This window comes from Paroedura picta, chromosome 9 (genome assembly GCF_049243985.1).
Source record: "Paroedura picta isolate Pp20150507F chromosome 9, Ppicta_v3.0, whole genome shotgun sequence".
Classification (NCBI taxonomy): Eukaryota; Metazoa; Chordata; class Lepidosauria; order Squamata; family Gekkonidae; genus Paroedura; species Paroedura picta.
In genome coordinates this window covers 14,759,970-14,777,859 of record NC_135377.1, presented here as the reverse complement: position 1 = coordinate 14,777,859, position 17,890 = coordinate 14,759,970, and the positions used below count along the sequence as shown (strand labels likewise).

Below are 17,890 nucleotides of genomic sequence, written 5' to 3'. Positions count from 1 at the left end.
CTCAGGTCTTGCAAACTACAGCTTCCTTCATGGAGTCAATCCATTTCATGTTGGGTCTTCCTCTTTTCCTGCTGCCTTTCAGTTTCCACAGCATTATGGTCTTTCCTAGTGACTCTGGTCTTCTCCTAATGCGATCACAGTGAGATATTGTAATCATTTTAGCTTCTAGGGAGAGTTCAGGCTTGATTCTTCCCCCTCCAGAATCCCCCCTTTTTGGCAATCCCCAGTATTCCTAAAACTCTCCTCCAACACCGTATCTGAAATGAATCCAAGGCACCCATGCCTCTCTACACTCACTAATTAAATGGGATGCTAAGAATTTGTGAGAATCAACTCCCAAATCTTGTCATCAATACTATCCAAGGGTCTGAGTATACACCTGCAGAAACCAAAAAGAATACATATTTAATTTCAAATTTCAGTGTCACGTGTCAAGGGCCCAAGCACTGTAACTCAGACCACTCTTCAGCACTAACACACATGGGTTTCAAATTAGTTCAGCTGTCTTTTCCTGACCAAGAAATCCTGGGGATCATGAGTTAGCAATGGGGTTGACAATTTGTGTAGAGATCCCTAGCTCTGTCCACATAAACAATAATTTATAGGTTTATTTGGGCATGGGATGGGATGATTTCACCCAACGTAACCTGCCATGGAGATAGGCCTCTTGTTTCAGTTCAACATGTAGGACACGGTGACTCTATCAAGCCATCCCTGTTCCTTCAGACAGGATGAAGAAACTTCTAAAAAGCAAGGGGTGGAACTAGATGGTCTGTCCAGCCCCTTACAACTCTCTGATGCTAAAAGACAGACATCCCTTTTTGGTGTTCAGTCAAGACAGATGAGGTTTTGTACGGCGAACACCAGAAATGACTTCATATGGAGTCAAAACACTGGCCCATCATAGTTAGTACAGGAGTGGCAAGTGTATCTCCAGCAGAGTTCTCTTCCAGCACCTGCTGTGGAAGACCTTTTGAACTGGCAATGCTAGGGATGGAACCTAAGATCTTCCACAGGCAAAATGCACAATACCCCACTGCTGCCTTTCGCAAGTGGGATGTCAGAAGGGACTTGCCAGGCTTTTGAAACAGAAGGAAAACAGGCCAAGATATCTTTGGTGAAAGCAGGCCTTTCTGGAGCTGTTGTCTTGCTGCATTGTTCATACTGTAAGAACATCAATCAAGCTCCCCAGAGTCCTGATAGTAGGGTCTTCCTAGTCAGGTATACAATCACCATGACACTGAATAGGGATCCAGAATCTCCAGGACAGGGGCAGGTGGTAGTGAGGGGACACACAATCCCAGGGTGCCATCCACGATCCCTGGTTGCCACAACAGAACATGTTTTGGTGGTTATATAATGCCAGCAGTTTATTAGACCTCCTGGTCTCTTTCAGGGCAGACAGAAGGAACAGGGAAGAATCTAGGCTGTATCTCCCCCCACATTGTTGACCACTCTTCAGGGAATTGTAGGGGATCTTGACGACAGAACTCCGGATGCAACTGCCTCCCAAATGCTTATGACAGAAATATTTTTTGTCTTTGCTATGCCACAGGACTTTGGATACAAGCAAACACAGGGAGCTACTGAGCACCCAGCCAGGCCAGACATTCATTCATCGATGTCGGCATCCTCTCCTATAGCTGGCTGGAGGTAGCTCTCCAGGGCAGAGAGGGCTCTTTCTCAGCACGTGTGGTCCTTTTAACTCTGAGAGCTGAACCTTCAGCGTGCAAAATGCACACCAGGACTCAGAGCTGCAGCTTCTGCTAGCTAGCGAAGTTTGAGCGATGCATGAACCTCATCTGAGGCAGATCCCTGCCACCCAAGAGGCTACGTTTATCCTTCACAGCTCCTTGACTCTCCAACCAAGGCTACATTTTTCCCACTCATCCCAGCTGTTAGGAATTTTTTAATAAGGATTCAGGCACGTCCTCCCTGACCCAACCCTTTCCCTGTTCTTCCCCGAGTTCCCCTTCCCCCATGCATGCCTTCTTCATTCTTCCCTGGCTTTCTGCTTGGAGGTCCCTAAACACTTCTTCCCCTCTCCCCTCTAGCAAACCAAGCAATTTAGCTGCAATCGTCTGTTTTCTCCAAAGTAAAGCTTGCCGCTCGGATGGACTCCTGCAGGTTTAGGACTTGGTCGTTTTCTAGGAGGGTCGGATCGAGAACACCAGACATTCACAGCAAGCCCTCACTTAAAATGTTTCCGAACCCTTTCTCTCCCTCCTCGTTCAAAGACCCAGAGGGCTTTCGGCTTAAAGTGACTGTTTCAGCTAAGCTGGATCCTTGATTTGCTACACTTTTCTCTTTTTTTTTTTTACTTTCACCCACATCTCTGCTAACCTCCCAGGGGTTTGGACCTGGCTTGCCCAGGGGCTCACACATGCCTGCACACCCCTGGCAGTGCTTGGTGACTGACAAGCCGATGTGTGAACGGAGTTCACTGGGGAGGGTGTGAGTGACACAGGGGGAGGCAAGGGGAGGGTTGGTTCCTGGCCTCAGCTCTGAGATGGCCACCCATACAAATCAAGCCTAGGTCTTGCAGCCATCAGGGTTGCTATTCAACAGGTGCAGCACCCAAGGGTCTGTCTCCCCATCCTTCTGTCCCTCCACTCTTTTCCTCTGTTCCCATCACTGTCACATGGGGTTCAGTGACAACCAGTGTCCCTAGGTGTTAGGGGACCTGGTTGAAAAGGGGTCACTTGTTGAATCCAAGTGATTGGTATATATATATATATATATGTATGCATAACAATTTGTGTGTGTGTTTGTGCAATACATTCACCTGCACCCTTGGTTTCTGTGGGATGCCACCCCCACTCCACCCTTGGTTACAAAGCAGGGTTCCCTTCCTGCCCCTACTCCATGGCCACCCCATAGCAGGTAGGGGAGGGGGGTCAGCCCCCAGAGCAGAACATCCCTCCAGTGAAGCCACAGACTGCACCTTCCTCCAAAGCAGGGGTGGGGGGCTGTGTAGCCCTGGTTGGGTATCTTCCGGTAAACCAGTGGTGGGCAGGGGGAGCACTGTGTATTCGTGTGAAGGGGGAAAAGGAGGGAGGGATTCTTAATGAGCTTGGCTCCTGTGCTGACCTCGCACACCTACGTGCCCCCTATCCCCCCCCCCCCATGATCTCCCCGCTGAATCATTTCCTCCCAAAGAATCGGGCCAGAGGCTGGAAGTGCAGATTGCGTCAGCCCCCCCCCCCCCAACCGCGGCCAGTGGTCGATCATTACCGGCTGCATTAACATGCCAGACATGTCCCCCTTCCCCAGCCCGGGTTGGAAGAAGAAGAGGAGGAGGCGGCGGCGACCGGGTGTTGGTGTGGAGGGGAGAGAGATGATGAAGTAAATCCCTTCAATTTGCCCCCCCCCCCAATTCCCTTTCCCGCAGCAGCCGCCCTCGGCAACCCTGAATGCTCCCGGTCCTCCCTCCCCCCTCCCCCCGTGGCGAAGAGGGACTGAGCCAGCTGCGAGGGGAGGACAATCGCGCGTTTCATCGGCAAGACCCAGCTCGGGGGGAGGGGGGGGGGAGAAGGCAGCCCTTTGGCCAGCGGCAAGGCCAGCCCGGCCCAGCCCGGGCGAACGGACGCCTCCGCAGGCAAGAGTCTCGCAACTCGCCAGGAGAGCCCCCGGGATATGGGGGCGGCGGTGTATTGGGGGGGGGGGGGGAGAGAGCAAGAGAGAAGGGAGATCACGCACGTGATGCAACTCCGACGCCGATTTCCCTCCTCCTCCTCCTCCTCCCCTGCCCCCTCCCTCCCTCCCTCCTCCAGGGGGCATCCGTCTCTCCCTCCGCCTTCGAGGCGACGTCTGGGAAGCCACGGCTCCTCGTCTTCCCCCGTCCCCTCCTGCCGTGCCTCGACGCCCTCCCTCCCCGCGACCCCCACGGCGCTGTCCTCTCCCCCCGCCCGCCCGCCCGCCCGCCTGCCTCTCCCCGCCAGAGATGCGATCCACATTGTGCTGGGGGAAGGGGGGACGCGGTTGAGCCTTCCCCATAGACGCGCCCCCCCCCCACGCAAACACACACACAGGGAAGCCGCTTAACTTTCCTTCCGCACATCCCGCGCGGGTGCGCGCGCTCTCGGGGCGCATGGAAGCACATGGGCGTCGGGCGCTTCTCCGTCCCAAACCTTCTCCCACCCCCCTGGCCCCAGCCAACCATCCGTCCCACCACGTCCTCTTGCAAAAGGCCCGGCGTATCTCCCCTTCGGCCAAATCAAAAAAGAGAGACGGCCGCGGCGAGGCTGCCGGCACCGCCAAACTGGTCGGCCGGACTGGCGAGAGAGAGAGCGCACGGCTCCGGAAAGCGAGCAGCAGCCAGCCAGCCAGCCGGCGGGAAGATGTAGCAGCCCTGCAGCCCAGCGACTGGCACTGCTGCCCGCAGAGGACACGGAGCCTGGAAGGGGAGCGGGGGGAACAGGGTGGCTAATTCTCTCCCTCCCCCCTGCCGCTTCCAGGCAAAGCGGCTCCAGCACCCCCCCCCCCCCACCGAGCCAGCCCCCCTTTGCGGAAATCAGAATACCAGCCCCCCCCCCCCCCCAAACCTTGAGAAAGGGCAAAGCTGACAAGGCGCCTCTGGCTCCGACCCCCCCCACACACACATCACCCCCCCCCCATATTCGTGCTTCCTTTCCCCCTCCCCCAGGTGTGTATGCATAGGGCGAAGGGGTCAGGCTCCCCCCTCCCTTACCTTTCACGCAGGAGACCATCCAGAAGAAGACGAGGTTCCCCACGGTAAATCCACTTTTAATTCCCATGATCTTGCCCCAGGTGCACAAGTCCGGGCGCTGGCTTGCCCCACATCCCCTCTGCTGCCTCCGGTCTGCGGCGGCGGCGGCTTCCTTCGGCCAGGTGGTCCCTTTGCAGCCGCAGCAGCGCCTTTGCATCTTCCTCTCCCCCCCTGGTTCCTGGGCGAGAGCGGCGAGAGCTCCCCCCCCCGCCCTCCCCCCAATTCGGATCTGCCTGCCCGGCCCGGTCCCCCTCCCCTTCCCCCCCTCCTCCTCCGGCTCGGTCCAAGGCGCAGTGGACGAGTTTGTGCGGAGCCGCCGGGGTTGCACGGAGGGCTGTGTGTGCGGATGTGTGTGTGTGTCGGTGCGCGCGTGTGTGTCTGGATGGTGCGCGGTCACAGCTCCGAGTGAACGGCGTTTCTGGGAGACCACGGCAACCTTGACGAGGAGGACTCAACCATCTCTCCGACGGGGGCAGCGAGGCTCTCGGCTCCCAGCAAGCTGGCGGTGGGGGGGGGGGGTGGAGAAGGAGGGGGGCGCTTCTCGGCTGCCTGCCGCCGAGCCCGAGGCTGCCCTGGCCGCCTCGCCACCAGCCGCCGCCGTGCGCGCCCCCTCCTGCGCCCGAAGCCGATCCCCCGAAGCCCGAGCGCCGCGCCGCGAAATTGACCAGCCGCGCTGTGATGAAATTGACCAGCCGCGCCGCGAAATTGACCAGACGCGCAGACGGCTCGAGCATCCAACTCCCGCCGCTCTTGTGGCGCTGCCGATTCCTTCCTTTCTTCCTTTCCTTCCTTCCTTCCTTCCTTCCTTCCTTCTCTCTCTCTCGCCTCTTTTCAGAACAGCGCGGTGGGGGGGGGGGTGGAGATGGGATTTCCCCCCTCCTTTTTCTTTTCTCTTTTTTTCCCCCCTTCCCTTTCTTGCCTTAGGAAAATCCGGTCTCAAGCAATAATCGAATCGCAACGGCGAAGCGGCGAGCGGCTAATCCGGCGGGTTCTCCGTCTCAGTCGGAGGACGGGCGAGGAGAGAGCAGCGAACGCCGGCGACGCTTTGAAGAGTCCCCGCCTCGTCGTGTTTCAAGCGCGGCGATCGCACGCCGCGCGCAGACCACTTTCCCCCGTGGCCAAGCACATGTCTCGCTCGCGGAGTTGTGCGGGGGGTTCCTGCTCGACCCGACCCGCTTTGCAAAAAAAAAAAAAAAAAAATGCAGCCAGGTACGGAGCAGCTCCACAGACAGCCAGTAGAGCCGGAATTTCGCAGGAGTTACAACAAAACCCCTTTATTGCCCCCCTCCCTCCCTCCTTAGTTGCCCCCTTTTTGCAAGGCTGGCTGTTGCTTCCACGATCGCCTTGGGTATTTTTTTTTCCCTTCCCACGGCCTCTTCTCTCTCCTGTCCCTGTCGACGTCGAGATCCAAAGATCACAGGGACGCTTGTCTTAATTTCGCAAGTAGCCAACAAAGATGTAAACGGGGGGGGGGGGGGGAGAGATTGAGAGAGGAGGAGAGTGCGTTCTCTCCAAACACCCGCGCAACCAACGCTCTACAGCCCCAAATGCAAAACGGTGCCGTAGCCGGGAAGGGTTAAGGCCAAGCAAGGAAAGAGCGCTTCCGCCATCTACCGGCCGGAATAGGATCACGGGCATTTATTCGGCATCTGTAGACTCGGGCGGCTGCTGTTGCGGCGGAGGGGGGGGAGGGGGAGGGTGTGGAGGCGGTTGCTGCTCTCTAGGAGAGAAAACCACGTTTTGCTTCCCCCCCCCCCTTTAAAAACAACAACACCACCGATTTTATTTTGTGTCATGGTGGTTCTACTCCGGTGTGCAAAGTGAATGTCAGAGGCTTACGCGGGGGGGGGGGGGGGGGATATCCACACCATGAAGATCCGCCATCCCTTGGTTTGCACCTGCTGAGTGCCTGAAAAGGAGGAGGAACCGGCCGGGATCCGGACCAAGGGAGCAGTCATAGTTGCCTGGTGCGTGTATACGTGTGCGGGTACTTGTCCTCGCCCCGCTTCCCACACGGGCTGGCATCAGAGACAGCAGGCTGATGGCTCCATGGAGGGGCGAGGATTTCCTCCAACGGAGCGTGCCCGCAGCCGACCCGCTCCGCTGGTCTGTAAGTAAAACAGGAGATGGGGAAGCCAGAGCCAAGGTTTCCCTGCAGGGCACCTCCGAGAATTGTGTTTGGAAAAAATATATATAACAGATCCTTTGGAGTGGCAGAAATGTCCATCAATCAATAAATAAAATACTGAAGGAGCTGGTGCCCTTTGTAATGGGGGGGGAGCTATTAGTATGGGGGTGAAAGGGTGTGTGTGGAGTTCTGTCTGGGGTGATCGGGGTCCCCCCCCCCCACTAGGCCAGATTGGACCAGGTTGCACCTTTCTAGCGATCTTGTGGGACTCACCCAGGACTTGTACCATTGACATGTACACACACACACACACACACACACACACCAACCTCTGATCTAAGCACGTGTGCATCTTTATCATGCAGGTGCACATGGCAAGACATTTGGACTGAGCAGCAAACATGAATTTCTCAGTGGGAAGCAGCTCTTGAGACCATTTGCCGGTTGCCATAATGCTTATGGGAGCCATGTAGCTTCCATTTCAAACTATTTGTTTATTTTCAAACTTTTAGCCTGCTCTTCCTCAAGGGCCGGGAGCGGGTGACAAGTAAGAATACAGTCCAACATTTCATAAAACCTGCATGAGAAATCAAAACATTAAATTACTTAAAGCAGTGGTTCTCAAACTTCCTAATGCCGCAACCCTTTAATCCAGTTCCTCATGTTGTGGTGACCCCCAACCATAAAATTATGCACGTGTTCTTTCATAGAAATTAAACCGAAACTGACTAGTGGCGTGAAGATCCATTGTTCATGACTGTATATATATATATTTTTCCCTGGGGTTTCTCAGTTCAGTTCTGCCTCTTGTCCCACTATGCCGATCTCACTCTTTTCCGCTGCTCCAGACAGACAAATGCTCTAACGTGATCTACCCCACAAGGCTGTTGTGTGGATGGCACTCCCCCCCCCCCGGCAAGCTGCTTGCCCTGCCACGACACCTGTGAAAGAGTCATTCGATCCTCAAAGGGGTCCTGACCTCCAGGTTGAGAACCATTGATAAAATAGATTAGAATACCTAACTATAGATCTCTCTCTCTAGATCTCAGACGCATTTTTAAAGTTTATTTTATCTATTTATTATTATTAGAAGAGGAGTTGGTTTTTATACCCCAGTTTTCACTACCCAAAGGAGTCTCAACATAGTATATATCTCCTTCCTTTCCTCTTCCTAACAACAGAGGTAGGTGAAGCTCAGAAAGCTCAGAGAGAACTACTCAGCAAGAACAGCTCTAACAGAACTGTGACTAGCCCAAGGTCACCCAACTGGCTGCATGTGAGGAGTGGGAAATCAAAGCTGGTTCTTCAGATTAGAGACCACCACTCTTAACTATTACATCAGATCTCAGTGGTGGGGCAGGTCTGTATGGGGGTGGGGGGAGGTATGCCTTCAAATAACAAGGGCCCAAACCATTTAGGGCCTAGAGGGGGTGGGGAGGGGAGGGGCCTCAGGTGGGCATGTCCACAGCTATGCTTCTCAACCATATTCTGCAGGATCGCACCACTTCCGGGGTTCCTCAAAGCCTGAAGAATGTTTCTCAATGGTAAAAAAGTTGAGAAAGGCAGATCTAGTCCAACCCCTACTCCAATGCAGGATTGGCCTAAATATCCAAGATGAGTATCTGTCCAGCCATTGCTTGAAGACCACCAGTGAGGGGGAACACCACCTCCTTAGGCAGCCTATTTCACCACTGAACTACACTGACTGTGAACCTCCCCCACCTTTAGTTCTTCATTAATCCATTGTGATTCTTTCTCAGAGTGTGATTATTACCTGTCATTCTGGTTTTTATATGGGATTTTTAGGACTGCAAGTTAATTAAATACAGTAGTTTTTTTTTTTAAGTACCCTTGACTGTATGCAAGAGTGGGGTGCACCCTGCAACAGCATCCCTGTCCAGAAATCCTTGTTGAAAAAAAAAGAGCTGGGGAGTGCAAATGATGGGCTATATTATCTTTCTAAAATACTTGGCAGACAAAGGTGCTTGTCTCTTTGCTTTTGGCATGGCCAACAAAAAACCTATTGATCCCCTGGGTAGAGGTCAAGGATGGAAACATCTTGGCAAAAGCCACCGAGTCAATCATGGTGATTACTCCAGAGAGTTTTTAAAGAGGGTTCAGATGAGAAACGGACAGCCACTTAAATATTCAACCTGTCAAGGACATGATTACCAGTAGAAATCGAGGAGGTTTTGCTGCTTCATGCGGGAAGACTTCACAAGTCGGGAATGGGCTGGGACAACTCAGTTGCTGGCTGAATGCTTTTGATGACTTGGTATTTATTTATCTATCACATTTATCATATTAATCTCTGCTCTTGTAGAGAACAAATGCATCAAGGCAGGCTTCTTGGAGACCTTGTAGTCTTCTACAAGTTTCCTTTGAAGAAAAGCTTGAAAGCAAAGGAAAGAGTTCCTTTCCATGGCCAAGGTTGTGTTGGTGGAGCTTAAGTGTGACACCTTGGTCTTGAAATCTTACAGCCCAAGAATAGTCTGGTTGACCCAAAATTAGGCATTTTTGCCATTCCTTAACATCCCATTTTCACCACCCCAACATTTTTCAGTTTTCTGTGTTTGGGCCCACTTCCTCAAACCAGCTTGTTTTTTGGCCCATTCCATAGGATATCTGTCATTTCATGCTCTCTTGGCTTGAAAGTATAAGGCTACCTCAGAGTCCCTGCTTCTATTAATCTCAGTTTCTCATATCTTCAGACCTTCCATCACCCACTTTTGCTTTCCCTAGATTTGGAAAAGGTCCATGGCTTAGTGGTAGAACATCTTCTTGGTCTGCAGAAGATCCCAAGGTCAATTCCATGCATCTCCAATTAAAAGCATGAGGTGATCTGAAAGATCTCCACTAGGGATCTTGGAAAGCCACTGCCAGGTTGAGTAGCCTCTACCGTCTTTGATGAACCAAATGGTCTGATTCAGTATTAAACTACGTTGTACATATATAGGGTTTCTTCTCATCTTCTTTCCACAAAGCTTTTCTTGACTTCGGAATTTATAATGGATTAAATTCAACAAACATAGATAGTTTGCCTTTTCTCCATAGAAACTCAATTTCAAGCAGTTGATTTTCATTAGAATGTTTATGAGTATCCCATACATTGTACCAGCTCAGTGTGAAGGTCTCATTACCAAAGCACAAGACAGCCAATGTGGTGGTTGAAACTAGGATCTGGGTGTCTACAGAAGTGATCCTAAGCAGCTCTACTCAGAAGTAATGCCTATTTTATTCAGTGATGTTTACTCCCAAGATATGGTTCTTAAGAGTGGAGTATGAGATCAAAGTCCCCATTGTACCTTAAAGCAAACGGGGTGATCTTAGGTTGTCTGCCTCACTTGCAGCCTAACCCCCCCCCCCCCCCATACAAGGCTGATGTGGGATGAATGAAATAAGCTAGAACCATGCATGTGCCCCAGAGATCCTTGAAAGAAGGGCAAGAGAACAATGTTCTCAGATAGAAAATTGAACAAATAAACTGCAGACCGTTATTCCTCGTGGATTGCCAAGAAGATGAACTTAAAACAACTCCACAAGTCTCTCTATGACTGTCAACAATGCTTAAACTTTGCTTCTGATTGCCCCTCCACCCAGTGATCCAGACTTTTGCTGTGCCTTCTGAATTTCAAGATGTGCTTGCAAGCATGTCTAATGACTGGAAATATACTGGTATCTACAAAACCAACACAAACACCTAGTCCCTTCATGTGCATTTTTAAAGACAAGCTTGTTTCAGAACATCACTATCCAATGAAACATCTCTGTCTGCTTAGAGATCCTAGAACCATCCATTCTGTGTCATGCAGACTTGTGGTTTTTTCTCGTATGGCCTCCAGATTATGCAGGGACACCACAGGTCTTGACACTAGGGGCCTTTACGCACGGGGATCTTTGTTGCAAATTGTTTGCGGAATGAAAAATCGCCATTTAAAATAGTGGAATTCGTCGTTATGCATACCTGCCTTTGTAGTGGAATCAGTTGCGTTTTTTAGCGTTTCCCACAGGCTTCCGGTCTCGGCAGAAATCGCTAGAAAGGAAGCGCTATTGCCAAGCTCGTCCCGCCCCTGGCCGTCAAGCAGCCAATGGGCAGCCGTTAGCATGCTCCCAAACAGCCCCTTTCCCTTTAAGAAAGGTTTTAAAAAAAAAAACAGACCCATAGCAACGAATCTAGGTAGATTCGTTGCAAGGGAGAGACCCATCCAGCTGCCTAATGTGAGCTGTCGTTTGATCGTATGATCGTTGGCACGCTGCCTCGAGTGATAAAAAAAAAATCCCCCCCCCTCTCATGGGCCCGATTTTCGGCTGAATTAATGTGTAAAAAATAAAGGGACTTTATTTCAGCAAACGGGCTTTTATGTGGTTTGTGCTTAGTGACTAAAGGTAAAGGACTGAAGCCAGGGAAGCCTCTAAACAGAAAGAGGCTCGCTGGTGCGTTTATCCCCGCTCGCTCGGAGAAAAAAAAATGGCGATCGCTTCGCCGGAAGTTTGGAGGACAGGCTCAGGAGGAGGGACTTTGAAGAACCCGCAACAATGGTAACGCACAGGTCTTTAGCGCTAGTGTTGCAGATTGGTTGCAGGAGTGTATCGCTATCCGGAGGGTGAATCCACTTTTTGGGATTTCCCTGAAAGCGCTACAACGAAGCGCTTTTTGCGGATTGGTTTCAGGAGTGTTGCAGATTGTGTACGATGTCGTGCGTTATGGCAAATCAATAGCGTTACCAATTGGCAACCATTGTGCGATTTTGAAGCCGTGCAAAAAGCCCCTAGATTACTGGAAGCCCATTTTAGTTTGAGAGTGAAAGTATGCTTTACAAACTTCAAATGCTAATATGCTAACTAGAATGAGACCTCTCTATGCATGACAGGGACAGAATCTCAACAGCAAGTTTAATGCCTCGTGTGATGGGGCTGAAGGCCTGCGGCAACTTGAGAAAGGACCATCTCAGCTGTCCTGCTGAAATCTGAAATTCCTTCATCTGGGAGATTCCTTGCTCTCTGGCTAGCATTGCTTCCCATCTGTGGGTGAAGACTGTTTGTTTTGTGTTCTCTCACTGAGTCTTATTAGTCTCCCAGCCAATTTTTGTGTCTCTCGGTGTTTGTGTTTGTGTTTCAGTTTTCTAAATATTTTAAAAATATATTTGTAATTTAAATCCTTTGTAGTGTTGGCATTTTAATGAGCGCCCACTTGGTGATGCTGAATTGGGTGGGAGGCTGGAATAGAAATGTTTTGAAGAGGTAATACCAGGGGTAGTCAAACTGCGGCCCTCCAGATGTCCATGGACTACAATTCCCAGGATCCCTTGCCAGCATTCGCTGGCAGTGGCTCCTGGGAATTGTAGTCCATGGACATCTGGAGGGCCGCAGTTTGACTACCCCTGGGTAATACAATAAATAAATCGGCACACCCTCAAGTTTCACACTAATGTTTTGGGGAGGGAGCAACTACATGAATGGTTCTTACGCACATCATTTTGTAGACATGGTAGAGGCTCATGCACATTCATAATTTCCGACTGTATATATAGTGTACCTTCCAACTGCAGTAAGATTATGAATCATCACCAAGACACATCCGTGTTTTTATATGTTTCAAATGCCGTTACCCACCTGAGCTATATAAATACGGATATAAATTAAAAATCATATATTATTTTATGGGAGAGAAATGCTTAGATTTATTCTATTTCTCTTTGAGATTATCCAAAGGGAGGGGCCATGACTCCATGGTAGAACATCTGTTTTGCATGCAGAAGGTTCCATTCAATCCCTAGCATCTCCAGCTGAAAGGACCAGGTACTAGGTGATGTGGAAGACCTCCACCTGAGACCCTGGAGAGTTACTGCCTGTCTGAGTAGAGAATACTGACCTTGATGGACCAACGATCTGATTCAACATAAGGCAACTTCATGGGTATCCAATGTGTTCTTCAAAACACATCAGTGAAAATTCTTCCAAGGAGACTTGTTCAGGACTGTGGTCGATATTTGCCTTCTGGTATTTGTCAATCAACCTGGAAGATGGTTGATATGGGAGTTTTGTTTTGTTCCGTCATGAACTGCTTCTGCTTGTCCACAGAGTTGCTGAATCCATTTACTCTTGGCACAAAGCAGACAACCTTTTCTGATTTATTCCTTATTAATATTTTCCATTAACATAATTACCCATGTCTTTGTCACCTTCATACCGGAAGATTATGATGAACGTCGTGTTGTGCCACTTCTGAAAAGTTACCTGGAGATATTAGAAAAACTATTAGAGATGTGCTCTATGCTCTCAAGCATGATTGCCCAAACTGATTTTCACAAATTGGCAGCTACTAGATGTACTTGTTGGATTTAATACTCCAGGATTGGGTCAACTTGGGTATGGGCCAATTGAAGTTCCCTTGGACTTGGTTCAAAGCTCATCTAAAAAGGCACAGACAGACCATACCTCAGTGGTAAGCCATTTGATTTGCGCAATGGAAGACTCATGTCCAGGTGCCTTCAAGTTAACAGATGTTAAGTTGATGAGTTGGGAAGAGTCACTGGCTGATGCCTTTGCAAGCTGTTGCCAGGAGCTTGGAAATGGGTGAATTGGGCAGGCATACTCACTGAAACTAGGGTTGGCAGTGGATCTCTACAGGAGGAATACCCAGTGGCCAACTCATTGTTGCTGTGCAATGTGTGGAATAACCCATCTTTTTGGCATGTTGCCCAAGAAATTTGATTGAAATTGAGTGTCAATCAGAGAGATCCATAGACCTTGGGAGGTGGTTCATGTGAGATTCAATATTGTTCATTGTTCATCTGTTGAGTGTTATGGGTTGTTAATCAATTTGGTGGTAATAGTTTGGGCTAGCCTGGGCCATCCAGGCCAAAGCAGGCACACATTTTTTTCTAGCAACTTGAAGTATATTCGTGTCCCAGGAACAGCCCTGAAGTTACTTGAGTTATCCTTCTTCTTTGTTCTCAGAAAATATCAGATGGCATAGCCAAAAGCTGAACACTATAATGTAAAACTTTAAAGGGTTGTTCATTAACTTGCAATCTCTTCTTGACACATTGTACTAATGGTGATCATAGCAAGCTTCGGACATATTTTCTTTCACTTCAAGTTGATGCCCTGTCAAAAAACTTTTATCTCCATGGATAGACATTCGTTCTTAGCACTCAGCCTGATGAAGAGACCTGGGAAAAGGAGGTTCATAGAATCATAGAGTTGGAAGGGACCTCCTAGGTCATCTAGTCCACTCACAACCCTAACACTCATCCACTGTAACTTGCCACACCCTTAAACCTTCATAGAATCAGCCTCTCCATCAGATGGCTCTCCAGCCTCTGTTTAAAAATTTCCAAAGTTGGAGAACCCACCACCTCTTGAGGAATCCTGTTCCACTGAGAAACCACTCTGACAGGAACTTCTTCCAGATGTTTAGATGGAATTTCTTTTGAATTAATTTCATCCCTTTGGATCTGGTCCATCCCTCCGGGACAAGAGAGAACAACCCTGCTCCATCCTCTATAGTGGTCCGCAACCTTTTAAAGGCTGCATACTGGCAGCGGCGGGGAGGTCGGTTGCCCGGCAGCGCGTGCTGCGCATACACAGCTGAAAATGCGCATGTGCGGCACATAGAATCATAGAATCATAGAGTTGGAAGGGGCCATACAGGCCATCTAGTCCATCCCCCTGCTCAACGCAGGATTAGCCCTAAGCATCCTAAAGCATCCAAGAAAAGTGTGTATCCAACCTTTGCTTGAAGACTTCCAGGGAGGGGGAGCTCACCACCTCCTTAGGCAGCCTATTCCACTGCTGAACTACCCTGACTGTGAATTTTTTTTTCCTGATCTCTAGCCTATATCATTGTACTTGTAGTTTAAACCCATTATTGCGTGTCCTCTCCTCTGCAGCCAGCAGAAACAGCATCCTGCCCTCCTCCAAGTGACAACCTTTCAAATACTTAAAGAGGGCTATCATGTCCCCTCTCAACCTCCTTTTCTCCAGGCTGAACATTCCCAAGTCCCTCAACCTATCTTCATAGGGCTTGGTCACATTGTGCATGTGCGGCCCTGCTTCCCTCCCCCACCCCCCCCCACAAAAAGAAGCTTGCCGGGCTGCAAGCTAATCGGCCGCTTTTGCGGCCGATTTGCTTGCGGCCTGGGAAGTTTCTTACTGTGGGGGCGGGGCGGGGAGAGGGAGCTATGGCCCGGCACCGGGCCGCAGTCCCGTGGTTGGGGACCACTGCTCTATACAGCAGCCCTTTAAATACTTGATGGTTATCAGATCCCCTCTCAGCTGTCTCCTGTCTAGGCTAAACAGACCAAGACCCAAAACTGAACAAAAGTTGAAGTTTGTGATGTCACTTCCAGTGATCCCTTACTTCTGGGATTGTGACAGGAAGACATGGCCAGCTGATATCACATCCGGGGTCCTTGAAGCTTGAAAATTTATTTCAGGGGTTCCTCCACAGTCAAAATTTTGAAAAAAGGCAGCTCTAGCCTAAAGAGACCTCATCTGGTGAAATGATTCTTCTTCTGTAGGAAAAGCCATTTTCATTGCTCTAATGAATTCATTACATACTTCAAACTTTGTTGACTGGAGTGGAAGGAGACATACCAGTCTGAGGAGAACTGAAACTAAAACCTTTCAGCTGCAGACATTTAAGCACCAGGAGAAAGAAAGAAAAAAAGACCAAAAACAATCAGAACTGACCTGATCAGTTCGGGTCTTAATGTTGGTAGGAATTTTATTCGGATTAATTAGCACGTATAAATGAATAAACTAAACCTTCTGAGGTTAACAGACAGAATATGCTCAGCTTATTGTTTTTTTTATTAGTTCCTCTTTGAATGCCTACCCCTAGTGGCCAATGTAGTTTACTCATTGACAGCTAATGTCACCATTGAAGTCTGAAGGGGGGAGAGAGGAAGTCAAGCACAGAAGTCAGGCAAGCAGAAACAACAGCCAGGTTAGACAGCCAGAAACTGAGGATTTTCCTTAAATGGGTTATGGGAATGTTTAAAGAAGGGGCGTAGAAATGTTAATGGTTTTAATTGCTCCCCCCACCCCCCTATTTGTTCATTCAAAATATTTCTTGGCTGCCTTTCTCGGCCATCGACGACTCAAAAAGAAATTAAAACACTACCGATTTCCAGATACTAAAATAACAAATCATAACAAAGAACATCTTTATTAAAAAAAAAAAACTCTTCAAATATCTTCCTGAAAAGACTGACAGTGAAAATCAGGAGGGTGGGTATCTTCCTACTTACCTCCAGAAGGCTATTGCAGAATATGGAATCAAGCAGAATAAAATGTCTGGGAATGTGGCAGTTTTCCACCCAGGGTGAGTCATCATTCTAAAGTATTTTTCGTCTCACGGTTCTCTGTTATCCCACTGCAGTATTTCCCAGTCTCCAGGAAGGGCCTGGATTTCTCCTGACATGACAACTGATCTGCAGACTTCAGTGGTCAATTCTCCTGGATGAAACAACCGTGTCAGAGAGTGGCCCATAATGGCATCACATCCCCTCCAAACTCCACCCTCAAAGTATGCTTTTGGATCTCCAGGAATTTCTTAAATTAGAGATGGCAACTTTAACTGGGTTCTCAGGGGGATTTTTGACAGCTTTAATGGGATAGAATCTGGGCCTGGGTATAAACCCTCACTCAGGCCAGATTGATAATTGAGGGATGACAGACAGGGATGATATTTTCGGGCGGGGAAGGGGAGTGGTGGCAAATTTGGTCAGAATCGGAATCACACCGAGCTAGAAGATACCAGAAAGGGCCACCGAGTACAGCCCGACACGTTTTCGAGGACTTAAAAAACACACATTCTGGACAGATGTTAATCCAATCTCCTCTTAAAAACCGTCAATACTCCACATCCCTCTGGGGTAGCAGATTCCATCTATGAAGAGTCTTCAGTATCAGAAAATGCTTTCTAATATTTCTGTAATTTGAACCCATTGCGCCTAGTCCTTGCCTCTATAGCTGCCGTACACAAATGGAATGGAAGAGCAAGATACAAGGCTATTAGCATCCAAAAAACAATAATGTTGTCCAGGGTATCAGTTTTTGAGAGTCCAGGGAAATAGAAAGCCTCTGGATACAGAGAATTGAGAGCCAGCTGGTGGCGTGGTTAAGAACAGCGGCCTCTCATTTGGAGAACCGGGTTTGATTCCCTGCAGCTCTACAGGTAGCGAGGTAGGTGACCTTGGGCCAGTCCCATGTCTCTCAGAGCTCTCTCAGCCCCACCTACCTCACGGGGTGTCTGTTGTGGGCAGAGGGAGGGAAGGCGATAAAGGTAAAGGTATCCCCTGTGTAAGCATCGGGTCATGTCTGACCCTTGGGGTGACGCCCTCTAGCGTTTTCATGGCAGACTCAATACGGGGTGGTTTGCCAGTGCCTTCCCCAGTCATTACCGTTTACCCCCCAGCATGCTGGGTACTCATTTTACCGACCTCGAAAGGATGGAAGGCTGAGTCAACCTTGAGCCGGCTGCTGGGATTGAACTCCCAGCCTCATGGGCAGAGCTTTCAGACTGCATGTCTGCTGCCTTACCACTCTGCGCCACAAGAGGCCCTTGGGTAGTAAATAGCAGGGTCCAAAAAGCCAGCTCTTCTTCATTACATGCAAGTGACAGAAATGAGATGGTTTGCTTTTAAAATAAGTGAGAACAAAATATAATCAAAGATAAACGCACCACTGCAATCATGTAGGAGCTGTAGGATGTAGAATCCTCCCTGTCCCATCCCCCCCATGGGGAATACTGTAACACCTTCTTACATTCATGCAGGAGAACTAAACCAAAGACCTCATACCTCTACAGATGTTTCTTTCACAATCTTGGTATAACAATCCTTCTCCTCACTTCTAACCTCTAACTCTCAGCTCTCAAATCCTAACTGATTAAACATCTCCCATCAGACCTTTAACTTTTTCCAGGACACAGTTTCTATTGGCTGGATTAGAGTAGCTCTCTCATTGGCCCTTGTGTTGCTAGGGTACATTTCTGAGCTCTGTGTGTCACAATGGTCAGTCAT

At 49.4% G+C, this 17,890-nt stretch overlaps 1 protein-coding gene and 1 long non-coding RNA gene across 9 annotated transcripts in view; both read right to left on the bottom strand.

Annotated features, from left to right (window-relative positions):
* Positions 1 to 4,932, bottom strand: part of CSMD3 (CUB and Sushi multiple domains 3) — a 675,220-nt gene extending 670,288 nt beyond the window's left edge. For all 8 annotated transcript variants that reach the window (XM_077351631.1, XM_077351632.1, XM_077351635.1 and 5 more), the window contains exon 1: positions 4,691 to 4,932. In XM_077351631.1, the coding sequence (XP_077207746.1) occupies positions 4,691 to 4,886 (196 nt within the window). In that variant the 5' untranslated portion in view covers positions 4,887 to 4,932. The remainder of the gene's footprint in view (positions 1 to 4,690) is intronic.
* A 2,272-nt stretch (positions 4,933 to 7,204) lies between these two features.
* LOC143844193 (uncharacterized) lies at positions 7,205 to 17,770 on the bottom strand. Its single transcript, XR_013233847.1, has 3 exons — positions 17,669 to 17,770; positions 13,025 to 13,094; positions 7,205 to 7,434 (listed from the first exon to the last, which is right to left on the bottom strand). It is a non-coding gene; the product is annotated as an uncharacterized LOC143844193 (long non-coding RNA).
* Between the last annotated feature and the right edge of the window lie 120 nt (positions 17,771 to 17,890).